The sequence below is a fragment of the Megalops cyprinoides genome, chromosome 1, assembly GCF_013368585.1.
Source record: "Megalops cyprinoides isolate fMegCyp1 chromosome 1, fMegCyp1.pri, whole genome shotgun sequence".
Classification (NCBI taxonomy): domain Eukaryota; kingdom Metazoa; phylum Chordata; class Actinopteri; order Elopiformes; family Megalopidae; genus Megalops; species Megalops cyprinoides.
This window is the reverse complement of record NC_050583.1, coordinates 4,059,596-4,084,122: the sequence shown is the minus strand read 5'-3', so window position 1 is coordinate 4,084,122 and position 24,527 is coordinate 4,059,596. Positions and strand designations below refer to the sequence as shown.

Sequence of the window (24,527 nt, the reverse complement as noted above, 5' to 3'; positions counted from 1 at the left end):
GCCTGCCGGGGTTTTTTTCTTGTTGCACACTGCCACCTTTTTCACTGCCCCTCCTCTCCTGCCTCTCTGTTCTACATCCCTGCCATTCTTATATCATCCACTAACCACTGTTTTCTGTTTGCTTCCTATCCCTGCTCCGGGCTCCTGTCCGGAGCTGTAGCCCAAGCGTCTCATCCCGTTTTCCAGTCCTGCTACCTCGCTGCCCTGCCCATCAAAGCCAACTGCGTTCCAAGAACCGGACATCCTAGGAGACATTCTTAAAATTACTCTGCTGTTAACTATTATTGTCTATCAATCGTAAATGTCTTAAAGTACATTGCATAACTTGTCTTTAACTCTATCTGCCCAGTGTCGGCCAGAAGCAGATGGCCCCCCCCCATGAGCCCGGTTCTGCTCAAGGTTTCTTCCTGATAGGGAGTTTTTCCTTGCCACTGTTGCCTTTGGCTTGCTCTCAGGGGGTCTCAGGCCTGGGAACAATGTAAAGCTGCTTTGTGACAACTTGTGTTGCAAAAAGCGCTATACAAATAAAAATGAATTGAATTGAATTGTGTATTTGCATGTGTGTACATCTGTATGTGTGTATGTGCGTTTTTGTGTCTATGTGTGTGTGTGTCGTGTTTGTGTGTATGTCTGATCGTGTGCTTCCGTGTGTGTGTGTGTGTATGCGTCTGTCGGTGTGTCTGCTCGTGTTTGTATTTGTGTCTGTGTGTGTATGCATCTGTGTGTGCGTGTTGCTGTTTGTATGTCTGTTCTTGTATGTGTGTGTGTGTATGTTTGTTCACGCGTGTGTTTGTTAGTGTGCGTGTGTGTGTTTGTGTTCATGTATATGTGAGTTGTGTGTGTGTGTGTGTGTGTGTGTGTGCGTGAATCTTACATTTCCTCAGTCCTGCATTGAGCCTAATCTCTCCTCCATGCTCCACACTGTAGGAACAGAAGAACAGAGACTGAGAGACACAGACTTTCTGCCTATGAAGTGCAGTGTGGAAACTCAGATCTCTGTAACAATGGGAGAGCTCCACACACTGCCAGGACTCTACTGATCAGATGAGAACACTGTGCACCGTCTTACACATCTCACTAGGTTTTCCAATAACACACCAGACATCTACACACACAAAGGAGCAGAACTCTGCTTACAGCAGTGTCTCCAGTTTAAAGCTGGGGTCCTCCACTCCAGCAGAGAGCGCTCTCACTCCTGAGTCTCCTGGGTGGTTGTAGCTCAGATCCAGCTCTCTCAGGTGTGAGGGGTTTGAACGCAGAGCTGAAGCCAGAGAAGCACAGCCTCTCTCTGATACTCGACACAGTGATAGACTGCAGAGAGAAGGAGACAAGAGGCCCAATAAAACGGAACTGAACACGTTAGATAAGATGGCGGCGCGTGCAGACGCAGCGGCTCCTCTCTGTCCCGATAGTACGGCGTTTTCGTGTTTATTCTCGTGCAAGTCGGCGTGTTTTTGTCAGCGTACGTTATGTTTGTTCAACACAAGGCGAACTTACAACCGGAAGGATTTGCTAGTCATCGGCAGATCTGGAATCTGGAAATTAAACACCACGTATTCTGAGGAACTCCAGAGACATGGTTTACTCCGCTGGACTACCACACCACCGGCCTCGACTGCGACTCCCCACCCGGAGAGGAGGCGGCGCAAGCGGTGTGAGAGAAAGCGGAAGAGGGGAAAGCGCGGAGGTACCCGAGCCAGGCTAGCAGCTAGCCCATACAAACCGACTATTCCAACCATCCTCCTCGCCAATGTACGCTCCTTAGACAACAAAATGGACCACATACGGCTTCTGAGATCTTCGCAGCGAGCCGTGAGAGAGTGCTGTGTGTCTGTATTCACTGAAACGTGGCTCAACAACAGCGTACCGGACTCCGCCATTCAACTCGACCAGCTAACATGCTATCGAGCGGATAGAGCGCTGTTTGAGAACGGTAAAACCCGCGGTGGCGGGGTCTGTGTTTACATCAGTGATGCATGGTGTCGAGATGCCACAGTGGTCTGCAGACATTGTTCACCCCTGGCGGAGTTTATGATTATCAAGTGCCGTCCATTCTACTTGCCGAGGGAATTCACAGCCATCCTGCTAGTGGCTGTTTACATTCCCCCTAGCTCTAACAACAGCGACAAGAGCGGGGCAATCAGTGAGCTCTACCAGGCTATCAGCGATCAACAGACAGCCCACCCAGAGGGATTTCTCATCTTAGCTGGAGATTTCAATCATGCAGACCTTAAGACTGTGTTTCCAAATAAACATCAACACATCAACTTTCCAACACGGGGAAATAACACTTTGGACCTGGTCTACACAACACATAAAGGAGCATATAGAGCCTCACCCCTCCCCCACCTTGGCCTCTCTGACCACATCACTGTTATGCTAATGCCAGCATACAGACCACGGGTGAAAGTCACCAAACCGGTTCAGAGGCAGATCAGAGTGTGGCCAGAGGGCGCCTCCTCAGCACTGCAGGACTGCTTTGCTACCACGGACTGGGACATGTTCAGACAGGCAGCCACCTATAACCAGCACACCAACATTGAGGAGTACACAGAGACAGTTACAGCCTACATCACCAAATGCATTGATGATGTCATCGAAATCATCACCACCCGGGCTAACCAGAAGCCATGGCTGACAGGAGAAGTCCACAGGCTATTGAGGGCCCGAAATGCTGCCTTCAGAGCCGGTGATGACGCTGCACTGAAAACAGCCAGAGCCAACCTGTCCCGCGGCATCAGGAAAGCCAAAAAGCAGTTCACACAGAAGTTAGCACAGAACTTCAGTGACAGCAGAGACACAAGGAGCCTGTGGCAGGGGATCCAGACCATCACAGACTACAAGCCCCCACCACGGACCTGCGACAGCAACATCTCTCTGCTGAACAACCTCAATAACTTCTTCGCGCGCTTTGAAGCAGACAACTCCTCACCTGCTCACAAATCACCACCCCCTCCTGATGACCAGGTCTTGTGCCTATCTCCAGCCAGCGTGAAGAGCTCCCTCTCCAGAATCAATGCCCGCAAAGCTGCTGGGCCCGACAACATACCTGGCCGTGTGCTGAAGGACTGTGCAGAGGAGCTCAAAGATGTCTTTACAGACATCTTCAACACCTCCCTGAGCCAGGCAGTTGTCCCTACCTGCTTCAAAGCAACCACAATAATACCGGTGCCAAAGAAGCCATCTCCATCCAGCTTCAATGACTACCGCCCTGTTGCACTGACGCCCATCTTAATGAAGTGCTTCGAACGGCTAGTCATGCAGCACATCAAATCCATCCTCCCTCCCTCCCTGGACCCATTCCAGTTTGCATATCGAGCCAACCGGTCCACAGACGACGCAATCTCCACTGCTATACACTCAGCCCTCACCCATCTGGAAAAAAAGGACTCATATGTGAGAATGCTGTTCATAGACTTCAGCTCAGCATTCAACACAATCATCCCCATGCAGTTAATTCAGAAACTGGATCATCTGGGCCTTAACACTTCCCTATGCAACTGGTTACTGGACTTCCTCACTGGAAGACCACAGGCAGTTCGGGTCGGCAACCACATATCCAGCAACATCATACTGAACACTGGAGCCCCTCAGGGATGTGTGCTTAGCCCCCTTCTCTTCACGCTGCTGACCCATGACTGCACACCAAAGTACAGCTCCAACATCTTCATCAAATTTGCGGATGACACAACTGTGGTGGGCCTCATCACCAACAAAGACGAGGCTAACTACAGGACGGAGGTGAGCCAACTTGCCAAGTGGTGCGGTGGCAACAATCTCTCCCTGAATGTGACGAAAACAAAGGAGATGGTCGTCGATTTCAGGAGAGAGCACACCCAGCATCGTCCTTTGACCATCAATGGTGCAGCTGTGGAGAGGGTGAGTAGCACCAAGTTTCTGGGTGTGCACATAACAGAAGACCTCTCCTGGTCAAACAACACCACATCACTGGCCAAGAAAGCTCAGCAACGCCTCTACTTCCTCCGCAAACTGAGGAGAGCCAGAGCCCCAGTTCCCATCATGTGCTCCTTCTACCGAGGCACCATTGAGAGCTTCCTTACCAACTGCATCACTGTGTGGTTTGGGAGCTGCACCACCGCCAACAGGAGAACCCTGCAGCGCATAGTGGATGCAGCAGAAAAGATCTCTGGTGCCTCACTCCCCTCCCCCTTGGACATCTACGACACGCGCCTAGCGCGTAAAGCACAGAGCATTGCTGCCGACCCCACTCATCCTTCGCACACGCTCTTCAGCCCCCTCCCATCGGGGAGGAGATTCAGAAGCCTCCAGGCCCGTACCTCAAGGTTGAGGGACAGCTTCATCCACCAGGCTGTTAGGAAGTTGAACTCTCTTCCCTCCCTCAGCCATCTGCTCCACCACAGGACTGAGCTTTGAACCCCCCCCCCCCCCATACTGAAGCCTGGACTATTCTCCACCCATCCTTACTCCCAACATTAATCATCACACACACAATCACACAGATTTGCACAGTGACTTTACTTATATAAACAGTCTACATCGTATTCCTGTGGAATACGTAGTTATAGTTATATTTATATTTTTTTATATTTATTCTCCATATTTATAAACCCACAATGTGCCTGAATGCCCTTGCTGTAAATATGTGTAATATGTGTAATTTGTAGCAATTCTTGTTCTTGTCTCTCAGTGTCTTCATTGTGTTATGTCGAACTGTTGTCACCGTGGGCCTGAGAGAAACACAATTTCAATCCTTCGTATGTCCTGTGCATATTGGAGAATTGACAATAAAGTTGACTTTGACTTTGACTTTGAAAGGGTAAGTGCTTTAAAAGGTTTTCTACAGCTTTAGATGGACTGTAAAGTGCATGTTCCAGCCTCTAACAGCCCCCAAGTCTCCAAGATTTTATCTTGTTGAAAGTAAAATGTCTTTTGTTGCTGTTTTGCAGCAAAATAAACACACTTGATTGCTTTTAATTTCATTATGGGCTCTACTCTGACTTCGGTTAGACACACAAAGCAGTGCGTTGAGTCTGTATAGAATGACAGGCATTTTCCTGATGGATATGTGCATTCTGATTTGTGGTGGGTATCCCCCATTTCAGAGGTACACACTTAGGGTGGGGTTTATTCAAAAGGGAGTGTACCATCCTTGTGCCACTGCCCATTTTGCAGATTATTTTGTTATTCATATGCTGCATATTTTTACAACACCTGATGAGTCATAACAATGTGCAGTATATATTGAAACTCTGTAAGAGGGCATTTTTTCACCTTTTTCACATGTAGATGGAAGGGATGGGGTTAGGGGTCACTCTAACTCTCACCAGAAATTCAAACCCCACCAACATTAAATAGCAGGGTCACAAATTACATTAACATTATGTGTTATATGTAAGGTAAAATATATCTGAATGATACAACCGAATGACCCATTCATGAAAGCTATTCATCTAGCTGCATGGCAGTAACAATACATGGAGACATTAGTTAGCTTTTGCTTGTCTTATTTTGCATTTTCTATCTTGCTACATGCATCTCTCTAATGCTGACCATACACTAGAGGACTTTGACAAGACTGTGAAAAGACCTTTAAAAGACTCAAGTCTGACACTCTCTCATACCTAAAGACAATGTGTCATTAGTCACAGAGTTTTTAGTCACAGACTATGAAATTGCAAAGACTTGCAGGATCTTGCAGGGTCACTATTTGCAAGACTGAAACTAGATTCCTTTTGAAATTATTTCCCATCATGCTCCTTGATATTATTGGCGCTGTCCAGCATTACAGGTTGCAACCCTGCTCTCTGCTCAAGGCTGTTCAAAGATAAAATAAAAGTACACGCAGTCAGCGTCACAGGTTTCAGGTCCGTATGCCCTCTCTCGTTCATCAGAAGGGGAGAGAGTGAGATCACAAATCTGTATCTCAATAGCTACACAGTCACCTATCATATACAAAATAAAATACAAAAATATACTATTACAGTATATTACATTTAGAAAATACCCTTGCAGAGCCCAAATACATATTGCATATCACCACTATATGCATACTTAATCACCATTCTGCAACACTGCGACAGTGGTTAAGGAGCAGGACTCGTGACCAAAAGGCTGCCGGTTCGATTCCCTGCTGAGGCACTGCTGTTGTACCTTTAGGCAAAATACTTAACCCACAGTTGCCTCAGTAAATATCCAGCTGTATAAATGGATAACATTGTAAAAAAAAAGTGTAACCAATGTAAGTTGCTCTGGATAAGAGTGTCTGCTAAATGCCAATAATGTAATGTAATGTAATGAAATCGCTTGAAAGTTGTTTGGTGTAAGGCTGGCATAACAATTTCAAGTCTGTAATCATGAGTTGACTGTACATTATTATTCTCCTCACCCCAGCCTCTGTAGTTTACAGTGTGGATGCTCCAGTCCAGCAGAGAGCGCTCTCACTCCTGAATCCTGCAGGTCATTGTCTCTCAGCTCCAGCTCTCTCAGCTCTGAGTGGTGTGAGCGCAGGACTGAGGCCAGATCATCACAGCAGCCCTCTGTGAGATTACAGCAACCCAGTCTATGGAGAGGAGAGAAGATCTGTTAGTTGATTATTTAGAAAATCTTATTATCCCCACATGGGGGGATTTAATAATGCACAGACACTCTTGTTATCTATTGTTTTTCTCTTTCCAGTTGTCGTCTTCTGTTAAAACTGAAATGGAGTATTTTAACACATCTATGTATCTTCTGTATATCTGTTTATTTGTCTGTCTTGGGGGGAGAAGTCGACCCCGCCCTGTTTGTAGCAAAAGGAGCTGGTGCAGCTGGGTAAGATGAAGGTGATTGGCTCTGTAAAAGTGGCTCTGTGTCCACAGGGAGTGGAGAGAGAGCGAGAGAGAGAGAGAGAGAGAGAGAGAGAGAGAGAGAGAGAGAGAGAGAGAGAGAGAGGGAGAGAGAAGGAGAGAGAGAGAGAGAAGGAGAGAGAGAGAGGGAGAGAGAGAGAGAGAGAGAGGGAGAGAGAGAGAGAGAAGGAGAGAGAGAGAGAGAGAGAGAGAGAGAGAGAGAGACAGAGACAGAGAGAGAAGGAGAGAGAGAGAGAGAGAGAGAGAGAGAGAGAGAGAGAGAGAGAGAGAGAGGGAGGGAGAGAGAGAGAGAGAGAGAGAGAGAGAGGGAGAGAGAGAGAGAGCTGCGGCACAGCAGGAGAATGCGGAAAACGTGGTGCGCACTGGATCCCTGAAAAGGGGCAGTAAACTGTGTTTCTGTCTATAACTCACATCCTTTGTTGATATAACATGTAATCCAGCTATAGAACTCTTCACTGTAGTAACCTGGAAGATAGACACCTCTTTTTAGAGAGAGACCTGGCAAAAAGTTCAGCAGGAATGCGCACTACACTACTTCTACACTACACTACTTTTGTGTCCAGAATCTTCAGTGATTTATTCAGGGAAATATACACTACATAAGAAATGCATCGCCAGGCAGCGTTTGAAACTTTTCCTGCTTGGGGGCATTTTGTTTGTTCCAATTTGCACACCATGAATGCAAATTTCATAGTTTACTAATGATGACTGACAGTCAGACTGTGTCTGTCTATTTGTATATTGCTATATCTATACACTCCCTACAGTTATGGGACACGCCGTGTATTCGCAGGAAAAGAGGTGTGAATATGAGTCTGACTATACACGGTTTGAAAAGAATAACATCAGAACATTTTAGTAACCAGCACAGAGCACTGATAAAGTATCTTTCAGATGAAGTGGAACACAGAATTAAGACAGCTGGCAAAAAGTTCAGCAGGAATGCGCACTACACTACTTCTACACTACACTACTTTTGTGTCCAGAATCTTCAGTGTACTGGGTGCCACTTGCACATGAATAACATTCCTATTATCTAGTATAGATACAAAGGTAACTTGTGCTTCTTGGACAGTTTATCCATATGTTGTTAAAAACTCAGCTTTCCATCTAAGCTAATGCCTATTTACTTTCAGGCGATTATGTTTTTGATCTGGTGGCCATCAAAAGTTAAAATCTTTAAATACATCCATTTGTCTGCAGTAAGACTATAAAAAACACAAAATGAGGCGTCCTTGGATTTAGAACCAGTTTCAGTTGAAAAAGCTGATTTTATTAAATGTAAATCCTGAAAGGCCTTCTCAGTCTTTGAGGGGTTTGAATAACCTACAGTCAGCACTTGAATAAACTAAAGATGCAGGGTTACCAAACAGACATATAATAAATGTCACAGTAAATTATACACCTGCTACAGGGAAGCTGGAAGCCAGATATTGACTATACATTACAGGAAGACGACAATTTGTTAGATAAACAATGTTAAAAATGGTTCTACTTATTCTCTTTGCACAGAAAATTAGTGAAGGTTTCCTGTCTTCAATCTGATTCATCTAGAAACCCAACACCCAGTGCAGTGATGGGGATTCTGTGCTGTTAGAAGGTGTTTCTCAGCACTTCCTTTATTTATAATGGTTTTGTTCAAACTGAGCTCTAAATTAATATATTAGAGCTTACTTAATTTTTCACTTTTCTACAGTATCTTTATAACAGACTGTAGCAGTCTTTACTGCACATACAAGTACAATTTTTAATGTCAATGCGTTATCTGTAATCGGCTAATGAGTAATGTATAAACTGGTCATGATCTACCTTTATGAATCAGATCTTACAAATGGTTTAGTAATACAGCTCTCCAGAATGAACTATTAAAATAAAAACACATACCAAGAGACACAGGGGTTCATTTCTTGCATGTGAAATATAATTATTCAGGGAAATATACACTACATAAAAAATGCATCGCCAGGCAGCGTTTGAAACTTTTCCTGCTTGGGGGCATTTTGTTTGTTCCAATTTGCACACCATGAATGCAAATTTCATAGTTTACTAATGATGATTGACAGTCAGACTGTGTCTGTCTATTTGTATATTGCTATATCTATACACTCCCTACAGTTACGGGACACGCCGTGTATTCGCAGGAAAAGAGGTGTGAATATGAGTCTGACTATACACGGTTTGAAAAGAATAACATCAGAACATTTTAGTAACCAGCACAGAGCACTGATAAAGTATCTTTCAGATGAAGTGGAACACAGAATTAAGACAGCTTTCCTCACTGGTGGAGCTTACAAATGCTTTAAAGGAGTAGAGCACAATACCACTAGCTTTCTACCAGAAATTAGTAGCCAGTCTCCCACTGAAGCAGTCATGAAGGCCAAAGGCAGACCAACATGCTATTCTTTCCACAGAATAAAGACATGTTTCATTCTAAATCCTCTGCCTGTTTTAACACCTTCCTAGCTTCCTCCCAATGTGCATATTTACATTTGACATTTATTCATTTGGCAGACGCTTTTACCCTTTTATTGTTTTATTGTTATCCATTTATACAGCTGGATATTTACTGAGGATATTTACTGAGGCAACTGTGGGTTAAGTACCTTGCCCAAGGGTACAGCAGCAGTGTCCCAGCGGGGATCGAACCGGCAACCTTTCGGTTACGAGTCCTGCTCCTTAACCACTATGCATATGAGGAACTGCATATATATCAATGGCAAAGGCACATACTACTACTGCCAAGTGACAGTTATTAGTTGCATATTTCACACATCACAGCTGGTTAATAAATCTCATGTGCCTTTACTGCCAACAAAGCACACAGAATCCTTTTGTAAATTTGGCCCTGGGTCTTTTCTCACAGTTGGCTGAACACACTCATGAGACAGTGATGGCCAGTCAGGGGTTACTCAGCCTCAGCGTATAAACATTTACTTCTCTATTATTCAATATGACAGGTTGAAGACAAAACTTTAAGAAGGATCCATGTTTCTAAATTTCATGGAATCTTTCAGGCATTACTTAAAAAATGAATTCAGTGAAAAATGCTGATGAATCAGGATTATCAAACAGCATCACTCACCTCAGAGTTTGCAGTTTACAGTTTGGACTCATCAGTGCAGCACTCAGCAGCTCCACTCCTGAGTCTCCCAGGTTACAGTAGCTGAGATCCAGAGTCTGCAGTTTACAGTTTGGACTCATCAGTGCAGCACTCAGCAGCTTCACTCCTGATTCTCCCAAGTTATTGTAGCTGAGGTCCAGCTCTCTCAGGGGTGAGGTGGCTGACTGGAGAGCTGAGGCCACAATTTCAATGGACTCATCCTGAAGCTTACAATCTCTGAGTCTGAAAAGATAGAAAGACAGAAACAAAGCATTTATAATCAACCATTCTTCTGTCCCATACTGATTTTAATGACTTTTATAGGAGTGAGCATCCCAGCACAGATTGTGGTGCCGTGTCTGTGGAAGTGTTGATCCTCCTCCCAGGACTAAATCCTCCATCACTGCTACTGCATCTGCCTGCAGTGCTGCTGCTGTGAGACTCTCTGCTACTCCTGAGGTTCCTGATAACCCAGCCACCTGCTGCTGCTTCCATCCCCACAACCCGGCGTTCCCATCAGCGAGATCGCCACCATGCTCACACAAGCCCGAATCTGCCTGTGGGTGTGGTAAGAGACTCTCAAATCTCCTGCTCATTTCTGACTCCTAGGCCAGAGCTCAGATGCAACTTCGCCAAGGAAATAGCAGGATGTTGCTCTGTGGGACTAAGGTTGGACAATCACCTTTCAGCATGAACAAGGAGAATGATGGTATTTACAATAAGAGGAAAATGCTGTGTCAATCTTCTGAGATGTTTTTACTGCTCATTTTGAATGTGAAAAATGCAGGAATGCCAACTGAAGACATCAATCGCAAATAAGTCCTGCTGCAAAAACTCACTTTAAATTTAAAATTCAAATGAAAAGTACAAGGTTTCCAGGTGCCAGCATTCAAGATACTGACATATAATTGGATCTAAGAGTAAGAATGGGACCAAAGGAATTATACATGCTGACACCACTTATACAGGTCCTTCTCAAAAAATTAGCATATAGTGATAAAGTTCACTATTTTCCATAATGTAATGATAAAAATTAAACTTTCATATATTTTAGATTCATTGCACACCAACTGAAATATTTCAGGTGTTTTATTGTTTTAATACTGATGATTTTGGCATACAGCTCATGAAAACCCAAAATTCCTATCTCAGAAAATTAGCATATCATGAAAAGGTACTCTAAACACGCTATTAACCTAATCATCTCAATCAACGAATTAACTCTAAACACCTGCAAAAGATTCCTGAGGCTTTTAAAGACTCCCAGCCTGATTCATTACTCAAAACCGCAATCATGGGTAAGACTGCCGACCTGACTGCTGTCCAGAAGGCCATCATTGACACCCTCAAGCAAGAGGGTAAGACACAGAAAGAAATCTCTGATCGAATAGGCTGTTCCCAGAGTGCTGTATCAAGGCACCTCAGTGGGACGTCTGTGGGAAGGAAAAAGTGTGGCAGAAAACGCTGCACAACCAGAAGAGGTGACCGGACCCTGAGGAAGATTGTGGAGAAGGGCCGATTCCAGACCTTGGGGGAGCTGTGGAAGCAGTGGACTGAGTCTGGAGTAGAAACATCCAGAGCCACCGTGCACAGGCGTGTGCAGGAAATGGGCTACAGGTGCCGCATTCCCCAGGTCAAGCCACTTTTGAACCAGAAACAGCAGCAGAAGCGCCTGACCTGGGCTACAGAGAAGCAGCACTGGACTGTTGCTCAGTGGTCCAAAGTACTTTTTTCGGATGAAAGCAAATTTTGCATGTCATTCGGAAATCAAGGTGCCAGAGTCTGGAGGAAGACTGGTGAGAAGGAAATGCCAAAATGCCTGAAGTCCAGTGTCAAGTACCCACAGTCAGTGATGCTCTGGGGTGCCATGTCAGCTGCTGGTGTTGGTCCACTGTGTTTTATCAAGGGCAGGGTCAATGCAGCTAGTTATCAGGAGATTTTGGAGCACTTCATGCTTCCATCTGCTGAAAAGCTTTATGGAGATGAAGATTTCATTTTTCAGCACGACCTGGCACCTGCTCACAGTGCCAAAACCACTGGTAAATGGTTTACTGACCATGGTATTACTGTGCTCAACTGGCCTGCCAACTCTCCTGACCTGAACCCCATGGAGAATCTGTGGGATATTGTGAAGAGGAAGTTGAGAGACACCAGACCCAACACTGTGGATGAGCTTAAGGCCGCTATCGAAGCATCCTGGGCCTCCATAACACCTCAGCAGTGCCACCGGCTGATTGCCTCCATGCCACGCCGCATTGAAGCAGTCATTTCTGCAAAAGGATTCCCGACCAAGTATTGAGTGCATAACTGAACATAATTATTTGAAGGTTGACTTTTTTTGTATTAAAAACACTTTTTTTTTATTGGTCGGATGACATATGCTAATTTTTTGAGATAGGGATTTTGGGTTTTCATGAGCTGTATGCCAAAATCATCAGTATTAAAACAATAAAACACCTGAAATATTTCAGTTGGTGTGCAATGAATCTAAAATATATGAAAGTTTAATTTTTATCATTACATTATGGAAAATAGTGAACTTTATCACTATATGCTAATTTTTTGAGAAGGACCTGTACAGATGTGAGGGAGTCAGAATCTTAAGAAAGAGGTATGAAACAGATGTGTGAAAAAAATCACACATCTAAAGGGAAAGATTTATTTCATTATTCATATTATCATATTTCATTATTTTCCTTGTAGATGGTGTGAAGCTTTTCACATCAATTTGGTATGTTTAATTTTTCCACACTCACTGCAATTTAAACTATTTTAAAACAGATTTTAAAACATCTTTAAACACTGAGGAACAGAGATTCCAATTCCTTCAAATGAAGTTCTTCTAATACAAGGAACAGCTGAGGAGATGAAGATGGCTACACGGTGAGAGAGGCACTCATGAAAAATACAGACTGTAAATTCCCTTTGATGTCCTGCTGATGTGTGTTTCTGCAGTGCAGAGGAAGTGAGTATATTGTAGCGGTGGGAAAAAAATCAATTCATGATATATCGCGATTTTTATAGCACAATACTAAATATCAATACTTCTTCCCCGAATCGACACTTTCTGTGACGTCATATGCGTAATAGTGGCGCTGCGCTGCTGTATTGCTTTCACTGACAAATGTGAGCCAAGAGTGGCTGAGAATTCCACCATTGCCTGTAGAGGGCGCTTCTAAACACTTGGGCTGCTGAATACTGTGACACGAATAAAAATAGCGCCAGAAAAATATCAATAATCAATACTATCGAATCACAATACTTGTAGAATCGCAATATATCGGAATCGTAATACGAATCAAATCGGCACCAAAGTATCGTGATAATATTGTATCATGACAAACGCATATCATGCCAGCCCTAGTATATTGTGTTGTGATGTGAATGATGCCGCTCTGTGCATCAGCCATAATGCCTCTTAGTGATGGGGACATGCAGACCTGTCACTGGGCTCCCTCTGAAAGCTCCCTCTGGCCAGAAAACCACAGGTGGAGAGGACTTGCCTCTGCACTTGTACAGCAGTATTGCATCTAGTTGGGCTCTCCAGTGCTGGGATCAACAGCATGCAAATATATAGGAAGAAGCAGTGCTGTAGCATTCATCCTCATGCACCATAAAGTCTGCCTAATCTCTGAATGCACACTCATGGAGTAAAGTACCATTAGCCACATCCTCCAAAAGTGCTAGTGCATTAAGTGGAGCAACAGACATCTACAGTAACTGACATAGGTTACACTTTTTTACAATGTTATCCATTTATACAGCTGGATATTTACTGAGGCAGTTGTGGGTTAAGTACCCTGCCCAAGGGTACAGTTGCAGTGCCCCAGCGGCAGCCTTTCGGTCACGAGTCCTGCTCCTTAAACACTAAGCTACACTGCCGCCCACACATTGCTGTTTCTTCAGCATTTTCACTGTTCATTTAATGCTGTCTTTACTGTATTTCAGTGAGTAATGTTTAAACATAGGAAAACTCATGCCTGTAACACACTGTTCAGCCTAAAGGATTAGTTTGTTCACATGGACGAGATGTGAGGTACACACATTGAGGTACCTTGAGGTAAACACATTCTCAAATCAAGTTAAATGTTTCGAAGTCAAAGTGCTGCCATGGCTTTCTGCATACGCAGAATTTAGCATGAAATCTGGGAGCCAGCCTGCTTTATAAATGAGGCCCCTGGATCCTAGTGGTCCCACCCTACATTACAGCTGTAACTGCAACAGTAGCAATAGTGAAAATATCTGGTGGTCCGTAATAAAGCAGTTAATAGAAATACTGAGAAAAGATTTTTGTTTCACCCCCAAGAAATAGGAAGACATTATGTTTAGGGAAAATATCTAAATTAATGGCACTCGAGAATTCAATATTCTAATGTAACATTAAAGTGGAAACAGGCCACATTTCTGAACTACTTTACACTGTCTTGCCAGTACGGGCAGTTTTAATATTATCTGTATAAATATTATTTGATTTTTAATTTTTTTTTCTGACTTTTTAATGGTTTGAGCATTTAAAAGACAATTATAAGAGATTTTAATTATATGGCAATAGGGTATATGTGCATATACACGATCATATTCTAACATACATGTTTTCAGGATAAGCATGGTATGTTAGAAAGGTGATACTCATGTTAATACTCACAGAGCCTTTCTGCAGCACCTCACAGCTGGAACCAGTCTCCTGCGCCCCTCATCTGAGGTGTTGTATTTCCTCAGAGCAAACTCATCCAGCACCTCCTCTGACATCAGGAGCATATAGGCCAGGGCAGAGCAGTGCACAGGTGAGATCCTTTCAACAGAACGACTTCCTGAGCTCAGGTGCTTTTGGACCTCGTTCATAAGTGAATGATCGTTCAGTTCAGCCAGACAGTGGAGCAGATTGATGCACCTCTCTGGGGAGAAATCCTTCATCTCCAAACTCTTTATGTACCAGACTGTTTCCTTGATGCTCTCTGAGTTACTTCCTGTCTGTGTCAGAAGGCCTTTGAGCAGGTTCTGATTGGAATCCAGTGAGAGGCCGAGAAGGAATCGCAGGAAAAGGTCCAGGTGTCCATTCTTACTCTCCAAGGCCTTCTGAACAGCCCTCTGGTGTAAGTCATACAGTGACAGTTCAGTGACTTCAGATTTTTGACCAAAAATGGACTTCAATGCCTTTACATTCTTGCTTGCATATGAGTGAAACACAGACAAAGCAGCCAGATACTCCTGGATGCTCAGATGCACAAAGCAGTACACTTTCTTCTGATACAGCACAGACTCCTCTTTAAAGATTTCTGTGCACACCCCAGAGTACACTGACGCTTCAGTGACATCAATGCCACACTTTCTCAGGTCCTCTTCATAGAACATGAGATTGCCATTTTCCAGGTGTTGAAAAGCCAGCCGTCCCAGTTTCAGAATCATGTCTTTATCCAGCGCCAGAAGCTTTTGTGGATCTGTCTCATTTCTTCCCTGATACTTCTGATTCTTGATGTTGGACTGAATGAGCAGGAAGTGTGTGTACATTCCAGTCAGAGTTTTAGGGATTTCTCCACAGTCAGCTTCACCCAACAGTCTCTCCAGAACAGTTGCAGAAATCCAACAGAAGACTGGTATGTGACACATGATGTAGAGACTCCTGCATGATTTCATGTAAGAGATAATTCGGCTGGCCTGGTTCTCATCATTCAATCTCTTCCTGAAGTACTCCTGCTTCTGTGAGTCATTGAACCCTTGTATCTCTGTCAGCCGGTGGATGTATTCAGGAGGGATCTGATTGGCTGCTGCTGGTCGGGAGGTGATCCAGAGGAGAGCAGAGGGAAGCAGATTCCCCTTAATGAGGTTTGTCAACAGCACATCCACTGAGGATGTCTCTGTTACATCAGACAATACATTGGTGTTTTGGAAATTAAAGGAAAATCTGCTTTCATCCAGACCATCAAAGATGAACAAAACTTTGTCAACATCAGACTCAATGTTTTCAATCCCTCTTGTTTCAGGGAGGAAGACATGCAGAAGCCCAAGCAGACTGTATTGTTCATCTTTAATCAAGTTCAGCTCCCGAAAAGGAAGAACAAACATGAAACGAACATCCTGATTGGCTTTTCCTTCTGCCCAGTCCAGTTTTTCCAATGCCAGCGATCCCCTTTGTCAGCACAGTTTTGATGGGATTCTTTTGTCCAGGTAAGGGTTTAAAGATGTCATTGCAGTGTATTGCAGTGTCTTGTGTGGTCTGTGTCCTGGATGCTGTCTCAATCTGCCACACCTCGTGTTCATTATTGACCCTCTCACTGTCCCCCTCTATGATGTAGAGCTCTGTGTAAATATTGTTGAGGAGGGTGTGTTTTCCTGATGTAGCAACCCCTTCAAATATGCACTCAAACCTCTTCTTCAGACTGGATTTCAGTTTCTCTTGGACTCTTTGTGCACATTTCTCTGTAAGAATGGAGGCATTTTCAGGACAGACTGTTACTGAAGAGTGTGAGAGTATTATGTGCTAAATGGCACTAATGTGTCTGTAGGCTGTGGTTTTAAACAGCAGTAATGTGTCTGTAGATAGTGATTTTGTGGGTAAGATAAACTGGTGAGGTTTTACAAGAGATGACCATATTAGTACAACCATTTTGATTTGTAATAATAATACAGTGAAAAACATCTTACTATTTTTTGCTTCCAGATCTTGATCATTGGAACACAGGGGTGAAGCATCTACAATCATGGACTGCAGGGAAATAAAGACACCAGTTAAACCACTGCTTATGAATATAGAATGAAAAATATTACATGAAAAATAATTAATAATTGTGAAAATGCAATTCAGAATATTACTTTTTTCAATGAGGCCAGATGAATGAATTTACAAAGGAGTGAGTATAAAATGCGCAGAGTATGAATGGGTGAGAATGTGAGACAGACAGGTGAATGGCTTAATACTGGACAGCCAGATTCAGATGAATGAGGGGTTAAAGGACAGACAATCCAGCCAGTCAGTGAATAAGGGGATTACAGTCAAATGAATGAGTGAAACCAGGACAGATTTAGGCAAATGGATGAATCCAGTTGCAGACAGAGGTAAATAAGTGACTTCAGATGCAGGCAGATTCAGGTGAATGAGTGACTCCAGGTGCAGGCAGATCCAGGTGAATGAGTGACTCCAGGTACAGGCAGATCCAGGTGAATGAGTGACTCCAGGTGCAGGCAGATTCAGGTGAATGAGTGACTCCAGGTGCAGGTAGATTCAGGTGAATGAGTGAAGTCCTTTACCTGCTGGCAGAGTCTCTGCTGGCTCATCTGCTCACACACTGCAGAGATGGACTGGAGCTCTGACAGCTCACTGCAGACACAGGAATGCACATTTAATCAGTGCCCAGTTAGCAAGATGGGAAAAGGAAAACCGATGTAAGTCACTCTGGATAAGAGCATCTGCTAAATGCAGGTAATGTAATGTAACGTAAAGAAAACCAAGCTAAAATTTTATTATATGACTAGACACCTGCTTAAAAGCACCACAGAGCTTCATTATTTCCATAGAACATTTTACCAGAAGTGAAGCTGCTTTGGCTTCATAAATAGTCACTGACTTTATACCAGGATGTAGGTTTAAAGCACAAACGTAGCAGACAGAGCAAACAGAAGGGTCTTTATGTTCCAGTGTTTCCTGGAAGAAAAGACCTGTTGCCTTTCATTTGTGCACATTTATCTTATCATCTCACCAGCTCGTTTAATCATCATGAAGAGCACATGGTTACAGACACCCCTTCTGCTGATTTTTTTTCTCAAAACAGTGATGTGGAAAACAAACCTTTTTGGTACAATGAATCATTTTCTTCAAAAAAAGTCAAGCTGCTCAAACCTTCGATGCCACACTGACGCCTACTGTCGCATGGAAGTCAGGGCAACCAGCCCTCTAATTCAGACCATGCTGAATGTTTAAGGTTGTATAGCTCCGTAACCAGTGACAACGAGTGTGTCCTTCAAAAAATAAATGCAATATTTCCCATTGTGGAGAGATAGTGACAGTATTCACATAGTCACATACACTATATGGACAAAAGTATTCGGACACCTGACCATTACACCAACAGGGACTGTAATGACATTGTATTTAAATACATATACTTTAATATGGAGTTGGTCCCCCTTTTGCAGCTATAACAGCTTCCACTCTTCTTGGAAGGCTTTCCACAAGATTTTGGAGAGTTTCTGTGGGAATTTGTGCCCATTCATTCTGTAGAGCATTTATGAGGTCAGGCACTGATGTTGGACGAGAAGGCCTGGCTCGCAATCTCTGTTCCAGTTCATCCCAAAGGTGCTCGATGGGGTTGAGGTCAGGGCTCTGTGCGGGCCAGTCAAGTTCTTCCACACCCAACTCATCAAACCATGTCTTTATAGTCCTTGCTTTGTGCACTGGGGCACAGTCATGTTGGAATAGAAAAGGGCCTTCCCCAAACTGCTGCCACAAAGTTGGAACCATAGCATTGTCCAAAATGTCTTGGTATGCTGAAGCATTAAGACTGCCCTTCACTGGAGATAAAGGGCCTAGCCCAAACCCTGAAAAACAGCCCCATACCATTATCCCTCCTCCACCAAACTTCACAGTTGGCACAATGCAGTCAGGAAGGTAACATTCTCCTGGCATCCGCCAAACCCAGACTCGCCCATCTGACTGCCAAACAGAGAAGCGTGAATCGTCACTCCACAGAACACGTTTCCACTGCTCCACAGTCCAGTGTCGGTGTGCTTTACACCACTCCATCCAACGCTTGGCATTGGACTTGGTGATGTGAGGCTTGCATGCAGCTGCTCGGCCATGGAAACCCATTCCATGAAGCTCCCGCCGCACAGTTTTTGTGCTTACATTAATGCCAGTGGAAGTTCGGAACTCTTCAGTTAGGGAATCAGCAGAGCTTTGACGACTTTTACGCACCATGCGCCGTAGCAGTCGTTGACCCCACTCTGTGATTTTACGTGGTCTTCCACTTCTTGGCTGAGTCGCTGTTGTTCCTAAACGCTTCCACTTTCTAATAATATCACTTACAGTTGACCGTGGAATATCCAGCAGGGATGAAATTTCACGAACCGTCTTTTTGCAAAGGTGGCATCCTATCACAGTACCACGCTTGAAGTCACTGAGCTCTTCAAAACGACCCATTTTGTATCACAAATGTTTGCAAATGGAGACTGCTTGGCTAGGTGCTTGATTTTATACACCTGTGGCAACGGGTCTGATTGAAACACCTGAATTCAATAATTAACAGGTACGCCCAAATACTTTTGTCCATATAGTGTATGTTTGTGCTCCTTTCACAATCCCTGTGGATATAAATTATGGTATTCTGACACTCTGCACATACAACCACAATTAAGTTTATTTATTAATTATTAAATTTATTAAATTAATTTTCAACATACAAATGACCATGACCCTTTTTACATCATCATTATAAGTCCTCGAATTTAGCATATTGCGTTTTATGCAGCTAGCATTGTGTTTATGCTGACTACATTAAATACAAAGAATGAATTAGTCCTATGATCACCTATCAGAGATATCTGCTCAAAATTGCAAACCCCTAAATCAAATAATATCCTTAACAATCAGTTAACATTCTGAACATCCTTAAACAATCAGTGACCTTCTACAGAATTTTAGGCTTTGCATTGAAATGTACTTATCTACATGAAATTTACATTTAGTCATTTAGCAGACACTCATGCACATGTAGAAGACAGAGCTTTCAGAATGGTCTTTGTATTCCACAATGTTTGTTTGGTGGGGATTTGGTGTTGGTGTTGGTGTGTTAAACAGTGTTGGTGTGTTAAACATTAGCTTTGGGCTATTAGTCGATTATAGCAGGCAGTGAAAATATTCTTGATTTTAATAACGACTGAATGGATACATCATGAACATTCATGAAATATGGATACAGATGTGTTTTTCAAACAATAATGCTCATGAAGAAGATGGGAATATAAAAATACAGATAACAATTTTAGAAAATCATCTTCAGGAACAATATCATAGGAATATTTAATTACTGTATCAACTTTAATCAGTTATGCTAACATTGTGAAAAACGTTTTTGAGGCATGCTTGTTGAACTTGCTTGTGTGGTGTGGACAGGGTTACGAGTTTCTAGTAAAACATTAAGAATGTAGAAAAGTGTGTTATTTGCTCCTATGGTAACACATGCTCTCTGTGCAATGACACTGGTAACAACAGACAGAGACAGTGCTTCAACAAGCTCCACTCAGAACAGCCATTCTCATCAGCAACATGCCTGTTCTTCAGAAATATGTGTCAGTGAATGGGGAAATGTGTGGTATGCTAAGCACGTGTAAACTAAACATGCTGAAATGTGCTTCAGGAACACTGGGTATGCAACATGTGACACTGGGCAGCAAATCAGAGATACAGCTTTAAATGTCACCTTGTTCCTGTCCCTTAGTGTAAACACAGAAATATGTGTATTTTTGGAAAATGCCTCTACTAAGGCATTAAATAAAAAAATATCTAAAATATCTTCCATTTCACTAGAATGCTTAGCAGGCAAAACAGGCCAGTTATCCACCAACTTCACACCAGGGTATACTAGCTTCCTAATGCTTATTCAAAGTTAGATATAGTTTTGGACCAGTAAGTTGGACCAGCAACAAAAGTCTAAATATTTTCACAGGGCTTGTGGGAATACAGCAGTGCCCACATTAATAAGGGCAGCTCTATTAAAGACATTATGGTATACAATTCTAAATACATTGATTCTGAGTGCAGTCTAGACTCCTTTACTCAGTTATGTTAACACTGTGGAAAATGTTACATGCTTGTTGAACTTGCTTGTGTGGTGTGGACAGGGTTACGAGTTTCTAGTAAAACATTAAGAATGCTAAAAAATGTGTTATTTGCCCCTATACTAACACAAACTTAAGAAACCAATGTTAGTGAAAAGGTAGCATTTTAATCGTGTTCTTCGTTTTGTTAAAAAGGATCATTTCAGTTGGTACAAGAAACCAATTTCCATGATGGATTTCAGGGACAGTTCTGGTCCACATGGACCCGATGCTGTTCAAAGTTAAAACCAAATGAAGGGACCCATTCAGGACTTGAAACTGACACAGATCAGAACCACTAACACCAATCTCACTGAAAACCCCCTCCAGTTTAGTTGAGGCCTTTGCTTATGAAAAGCCATTGAGCATATTAAGACTTTTTCTCTAAACAGTGTGACCTCACCTTAGAGAAGGAGCAGGCTCTCCACCTGCAAAGCCAACAGGACGCTCCATGGACCGGTCACTCTTCATAGACTGACAGCTGGGCACCAGGGACGCTGCTCTCTGTGCAGTGACACTGGGAACAGCACACAGACAGCACTTCATCAAACTCTGCTCAGAACAACTGCTCAGATCAGTAACATGCCTGCTCTTCAGAAATATGATGTGTCAGTGAATGGGGAAGTATGAAGTATGACACATGCTAAGCACTTGTAAACAAAACATGCTGAAATGAGCATCAGGAACTCTTTATATGAGACACATAAAACTGAGCACCTAATCAAAGATACTAAGACATCCATGTAGATAGTATGAAAAGTCTCCACACGCCACACAAATAAAACTTATTATTTCCTGCTTTGCACTAACGAACCTGTTCCCTAAGAACAGAATAGAGTAAGAGGAACACTGTGGCCATCAGTGGTTTCATCATTGTGTTAAGGGTTCAAACACTCTTCTGAACACTAAATCAGATTACATACATGATGAATACAATTCATAATCATGTTTAACAACGGATTCAGGAACACTGCTATGAAGTTGGTTTATAACAACTTTTTAACTCAAAAACCTCTTTCAGCCAAATATTCTTAAGACCTGAAATATCCTCCATTTCACTTGAATGTTCAGCAGGCAAACCAGGCCAGCTATCTACCTAGTTCACACCAGAGTATCATAGCTAGCTAATGCCCACTCAAAGCTAAATGTAGCTTTAGTCCAGTAAGTGAAAGTCGCTCAGGTCTTTACTCCTGCCCATTTCTCCTGCATTCAACACGTTGACTACGAGAACTGATCGTTCGCTTACCATCTATTCTACCCAGACCTTGACATGTTCCCTTATTTGGGTATGATCAATGTTATTCGGTTCACCTGTGAGTGGTCATAATATTTTGGCTCATCAGTGTAAGTACATTGATTCTGAGTGCAGTCTACACTCCTTTACTCAGTTATGTTAACACTGTGGAAAATGTTGCATGCTTGTTGAACTTGCTTGTGTGGTGTGGACAGGGTTACGAGTTTCTAGTAAAACATTAAGAATGTAGAAAAGTGTGTTATTTGCCCCTATACTAACACAAACTTAAGAAACCAATGTTAGTGAAAAGGTAGCATTTTAATTGTGTTCTTCGCTTGCTAATGAGGATCATTTCGGTTGGTACAAGAAACCAATTTTCATGATGGATTTCAGGGACAGTTCTGGTCCACATGGACCAGATTCTGTTCAAAGTTAAAACCAAATGAAGGGACCCATTCAGGACTTGAAACTGACACAGATCAGAACCACTAACACCAATCTCACTGAAAACCCCCTCCAGTTTAGTTGAGGCCTTTGGTTATGAAAAGCCATTGAGTATATTAAGACTTTTTCTCTAAACAGTGTGACCTCACCTTAGAGAAGGAGCAGGCTCTCCACCTGCAAAGCCAACAGGACGCTCCATGGACCGGTCACTCTTCATAGACTGACAGCTGGGCACCGGGGACGCTGCTCTCTGTGCAGTGACACTGGGAACGGCACACAGAGGCAGCACTTCATCAAACTCTGCTCAGAACAACTGCTCAGATCAGTAACATGCCTGCTCTTCAGAAATATTTGTCAGTGAGCGAGGATGTATGTCACATGCTAAGCACATGTAACAAAACATGCTGAAATGAGCATCAGGAACTCTTTATATGAGACACATAAAACTGAGCGCCTAATAAGAGATACGGCCTTAAATATTACCTGACAGCACACTTCTTCCTGTTCCTCTGTGTAAGCACAGAATAATGTGTATTTTTGGAAAATGCCTTTACGAAGGCATACATGTAGCAAGTGTGAGATGTCTCCACACGCCACACAACTAAAACAAAGTATTTCCTGCCTTGCACTAATGAGCCCCTATAAAGCAGCAGAGAGAAAGACGAACACTTTGGTCCTGCCCAAACTCACGTTTCATCATTGTCTTAAGGGTTCAAACAGTATTCTGAACATTAATTCAGATTACATACATGTTGAACACAACTCAAAGTCCTTTATAACAACAGGTTCATGAACCCTGCTATGAAGTTGGGTTGCAATATTTTGTCATCTAAAAATAAAATGTTTTATCCAAACATTCTTAAGCCCAGAAATACCCTCCAATGCGCTTGATTGCACAGCAGGCAAACTAAGCCTGGTAACTGCTAAGTTCACACCAGGGAATACCACTTATTTTGTTTATTTAAAGCTAAATAAAGTTATGGACAATAAAGTTTAAAAGATAGATACATCAGGACTATATATTGGGAAGACTGGCGAAACAATACATGTCATGATACATGGGTTATGATTCAATATATTGTGACATATTGCGATACTGTAAGCAAGGTGATATACTGCCATTTTTTAATCTAATTTTAGGAAAACTGTCACAGTATAAAAAACACACCACCATATGCATAAAATCTGAGTAAAGAAGTTTACTTTTTATGCAATCAGAACAGTGGGATCTGCATTTGTATTTATCACAGCCCCTGTAACATCCAACATCATAGCACTAATTTTTGTGCAATCTGAGCGAAGGAATTAGCATTTGCTAATATCAGTAAAAAAAAAGTGCTTGCAGCATTCTTTAGGTAAACAAATTAAGTGAATAAAAAAATGTAAACAGGCAGTGTTACACACACACACACTCTTGTATTAACTATATATATAATATACATATATATATAGTTAATACAAGAATGACATAGTTAATACAAGAAAATGCATAGTCCCTGTAACATCCAACACCTGTACGCTGCGGGAGCCGGATTCAGGCATCGGTGGTAACGTTACTAGTCGGCTAGGTTTGCTAATGCTAACGTTAGCCGTGCGCCCTTACGCTACTTACTGTCTCAGTTTTCGTTGTTACATTGGAGTGGAAGAGTCAAATGGCTGAAGATAGATTACAACACTGCTATCTAGCGGTCGGGGGTTTAAACCTGCCATGTCTGCCACGAATCTTTGCACGTAAACTATTACTTAATAATTGATACAGTGTTTTTGAGAATCAACACAGTATCTCAAAACTCAAGTGTATCGATATTTTGTTATACACTCCTAAGCTACATAAGTCTGAGCATTTTCACAGAGTTATGGTAAAATAGCAGTCCCTACATTAACGATTTAATTTAATTAATTTGATACACACACACACACACACACACACAATCTCTGTTTTTCCTCACCTCTTGTTCTCTGGCTCCATGGCTTCCTGGAGTGAGGCCACACCCCTCTCCTCATCTTCCTCTTTGGCACTCATATCAGAGGCCACACCCCCCTCCTCAGGCTCCTTTGCCTTGTCTGTGGTGTATGTGAGGAGTCTAGTAAAACACAAATCCCATTCAAGGGA

The 24,527-nt window shown here is 42.8% G+C and overlaps 1 protein-coding gene and 1 long non-coding RNA gene across 2 annotated transcripts in view; both read right to left on the bottom strand.

The window, feature by feature from the left end:
• LOC118774176 (NACHT, LRR and PYD domains-containing protein 3-like) overlaps positions 1–17,199 on the bottom strand; it is a 52,502-nt gene extending 35,303 nt beyond the window's left edge. The window contains 5 exon segments of the mRNA XM_036523336.1: positions 6,368–6,541; positions 14,573–16,030; positions 16,032–16,344; positions 16,570–16,630; positions 17,173–17,199. Coding sequence (XP_036379229.1) covers positions 6,368–6,541; positions 14,573–16,030; positions 16,032–16,344; positions 16,570–16,630; positions 17,173–17,199 — 2,033 coding nt within the window.
• Positions 17,200–21,221: 4,022 nt separating this feature from the next.
• Positions 21,222–24,469, bottom strand: LOC118790475. The gene is made up of 3 exons (XR_005005492.1): positions 24,364–24,469; positions 22,564–22,677; positions 21,222–21,253 (listed from the first exon to the last, which is right to left on the bottom strand). It is a non-coding gene; the product is annotated as an uncharacterized LOC118790475 (long non-coding RNA).
• Between the last annotated feature and the right edge of the window lie 58 nt (positions 24,470–24,527).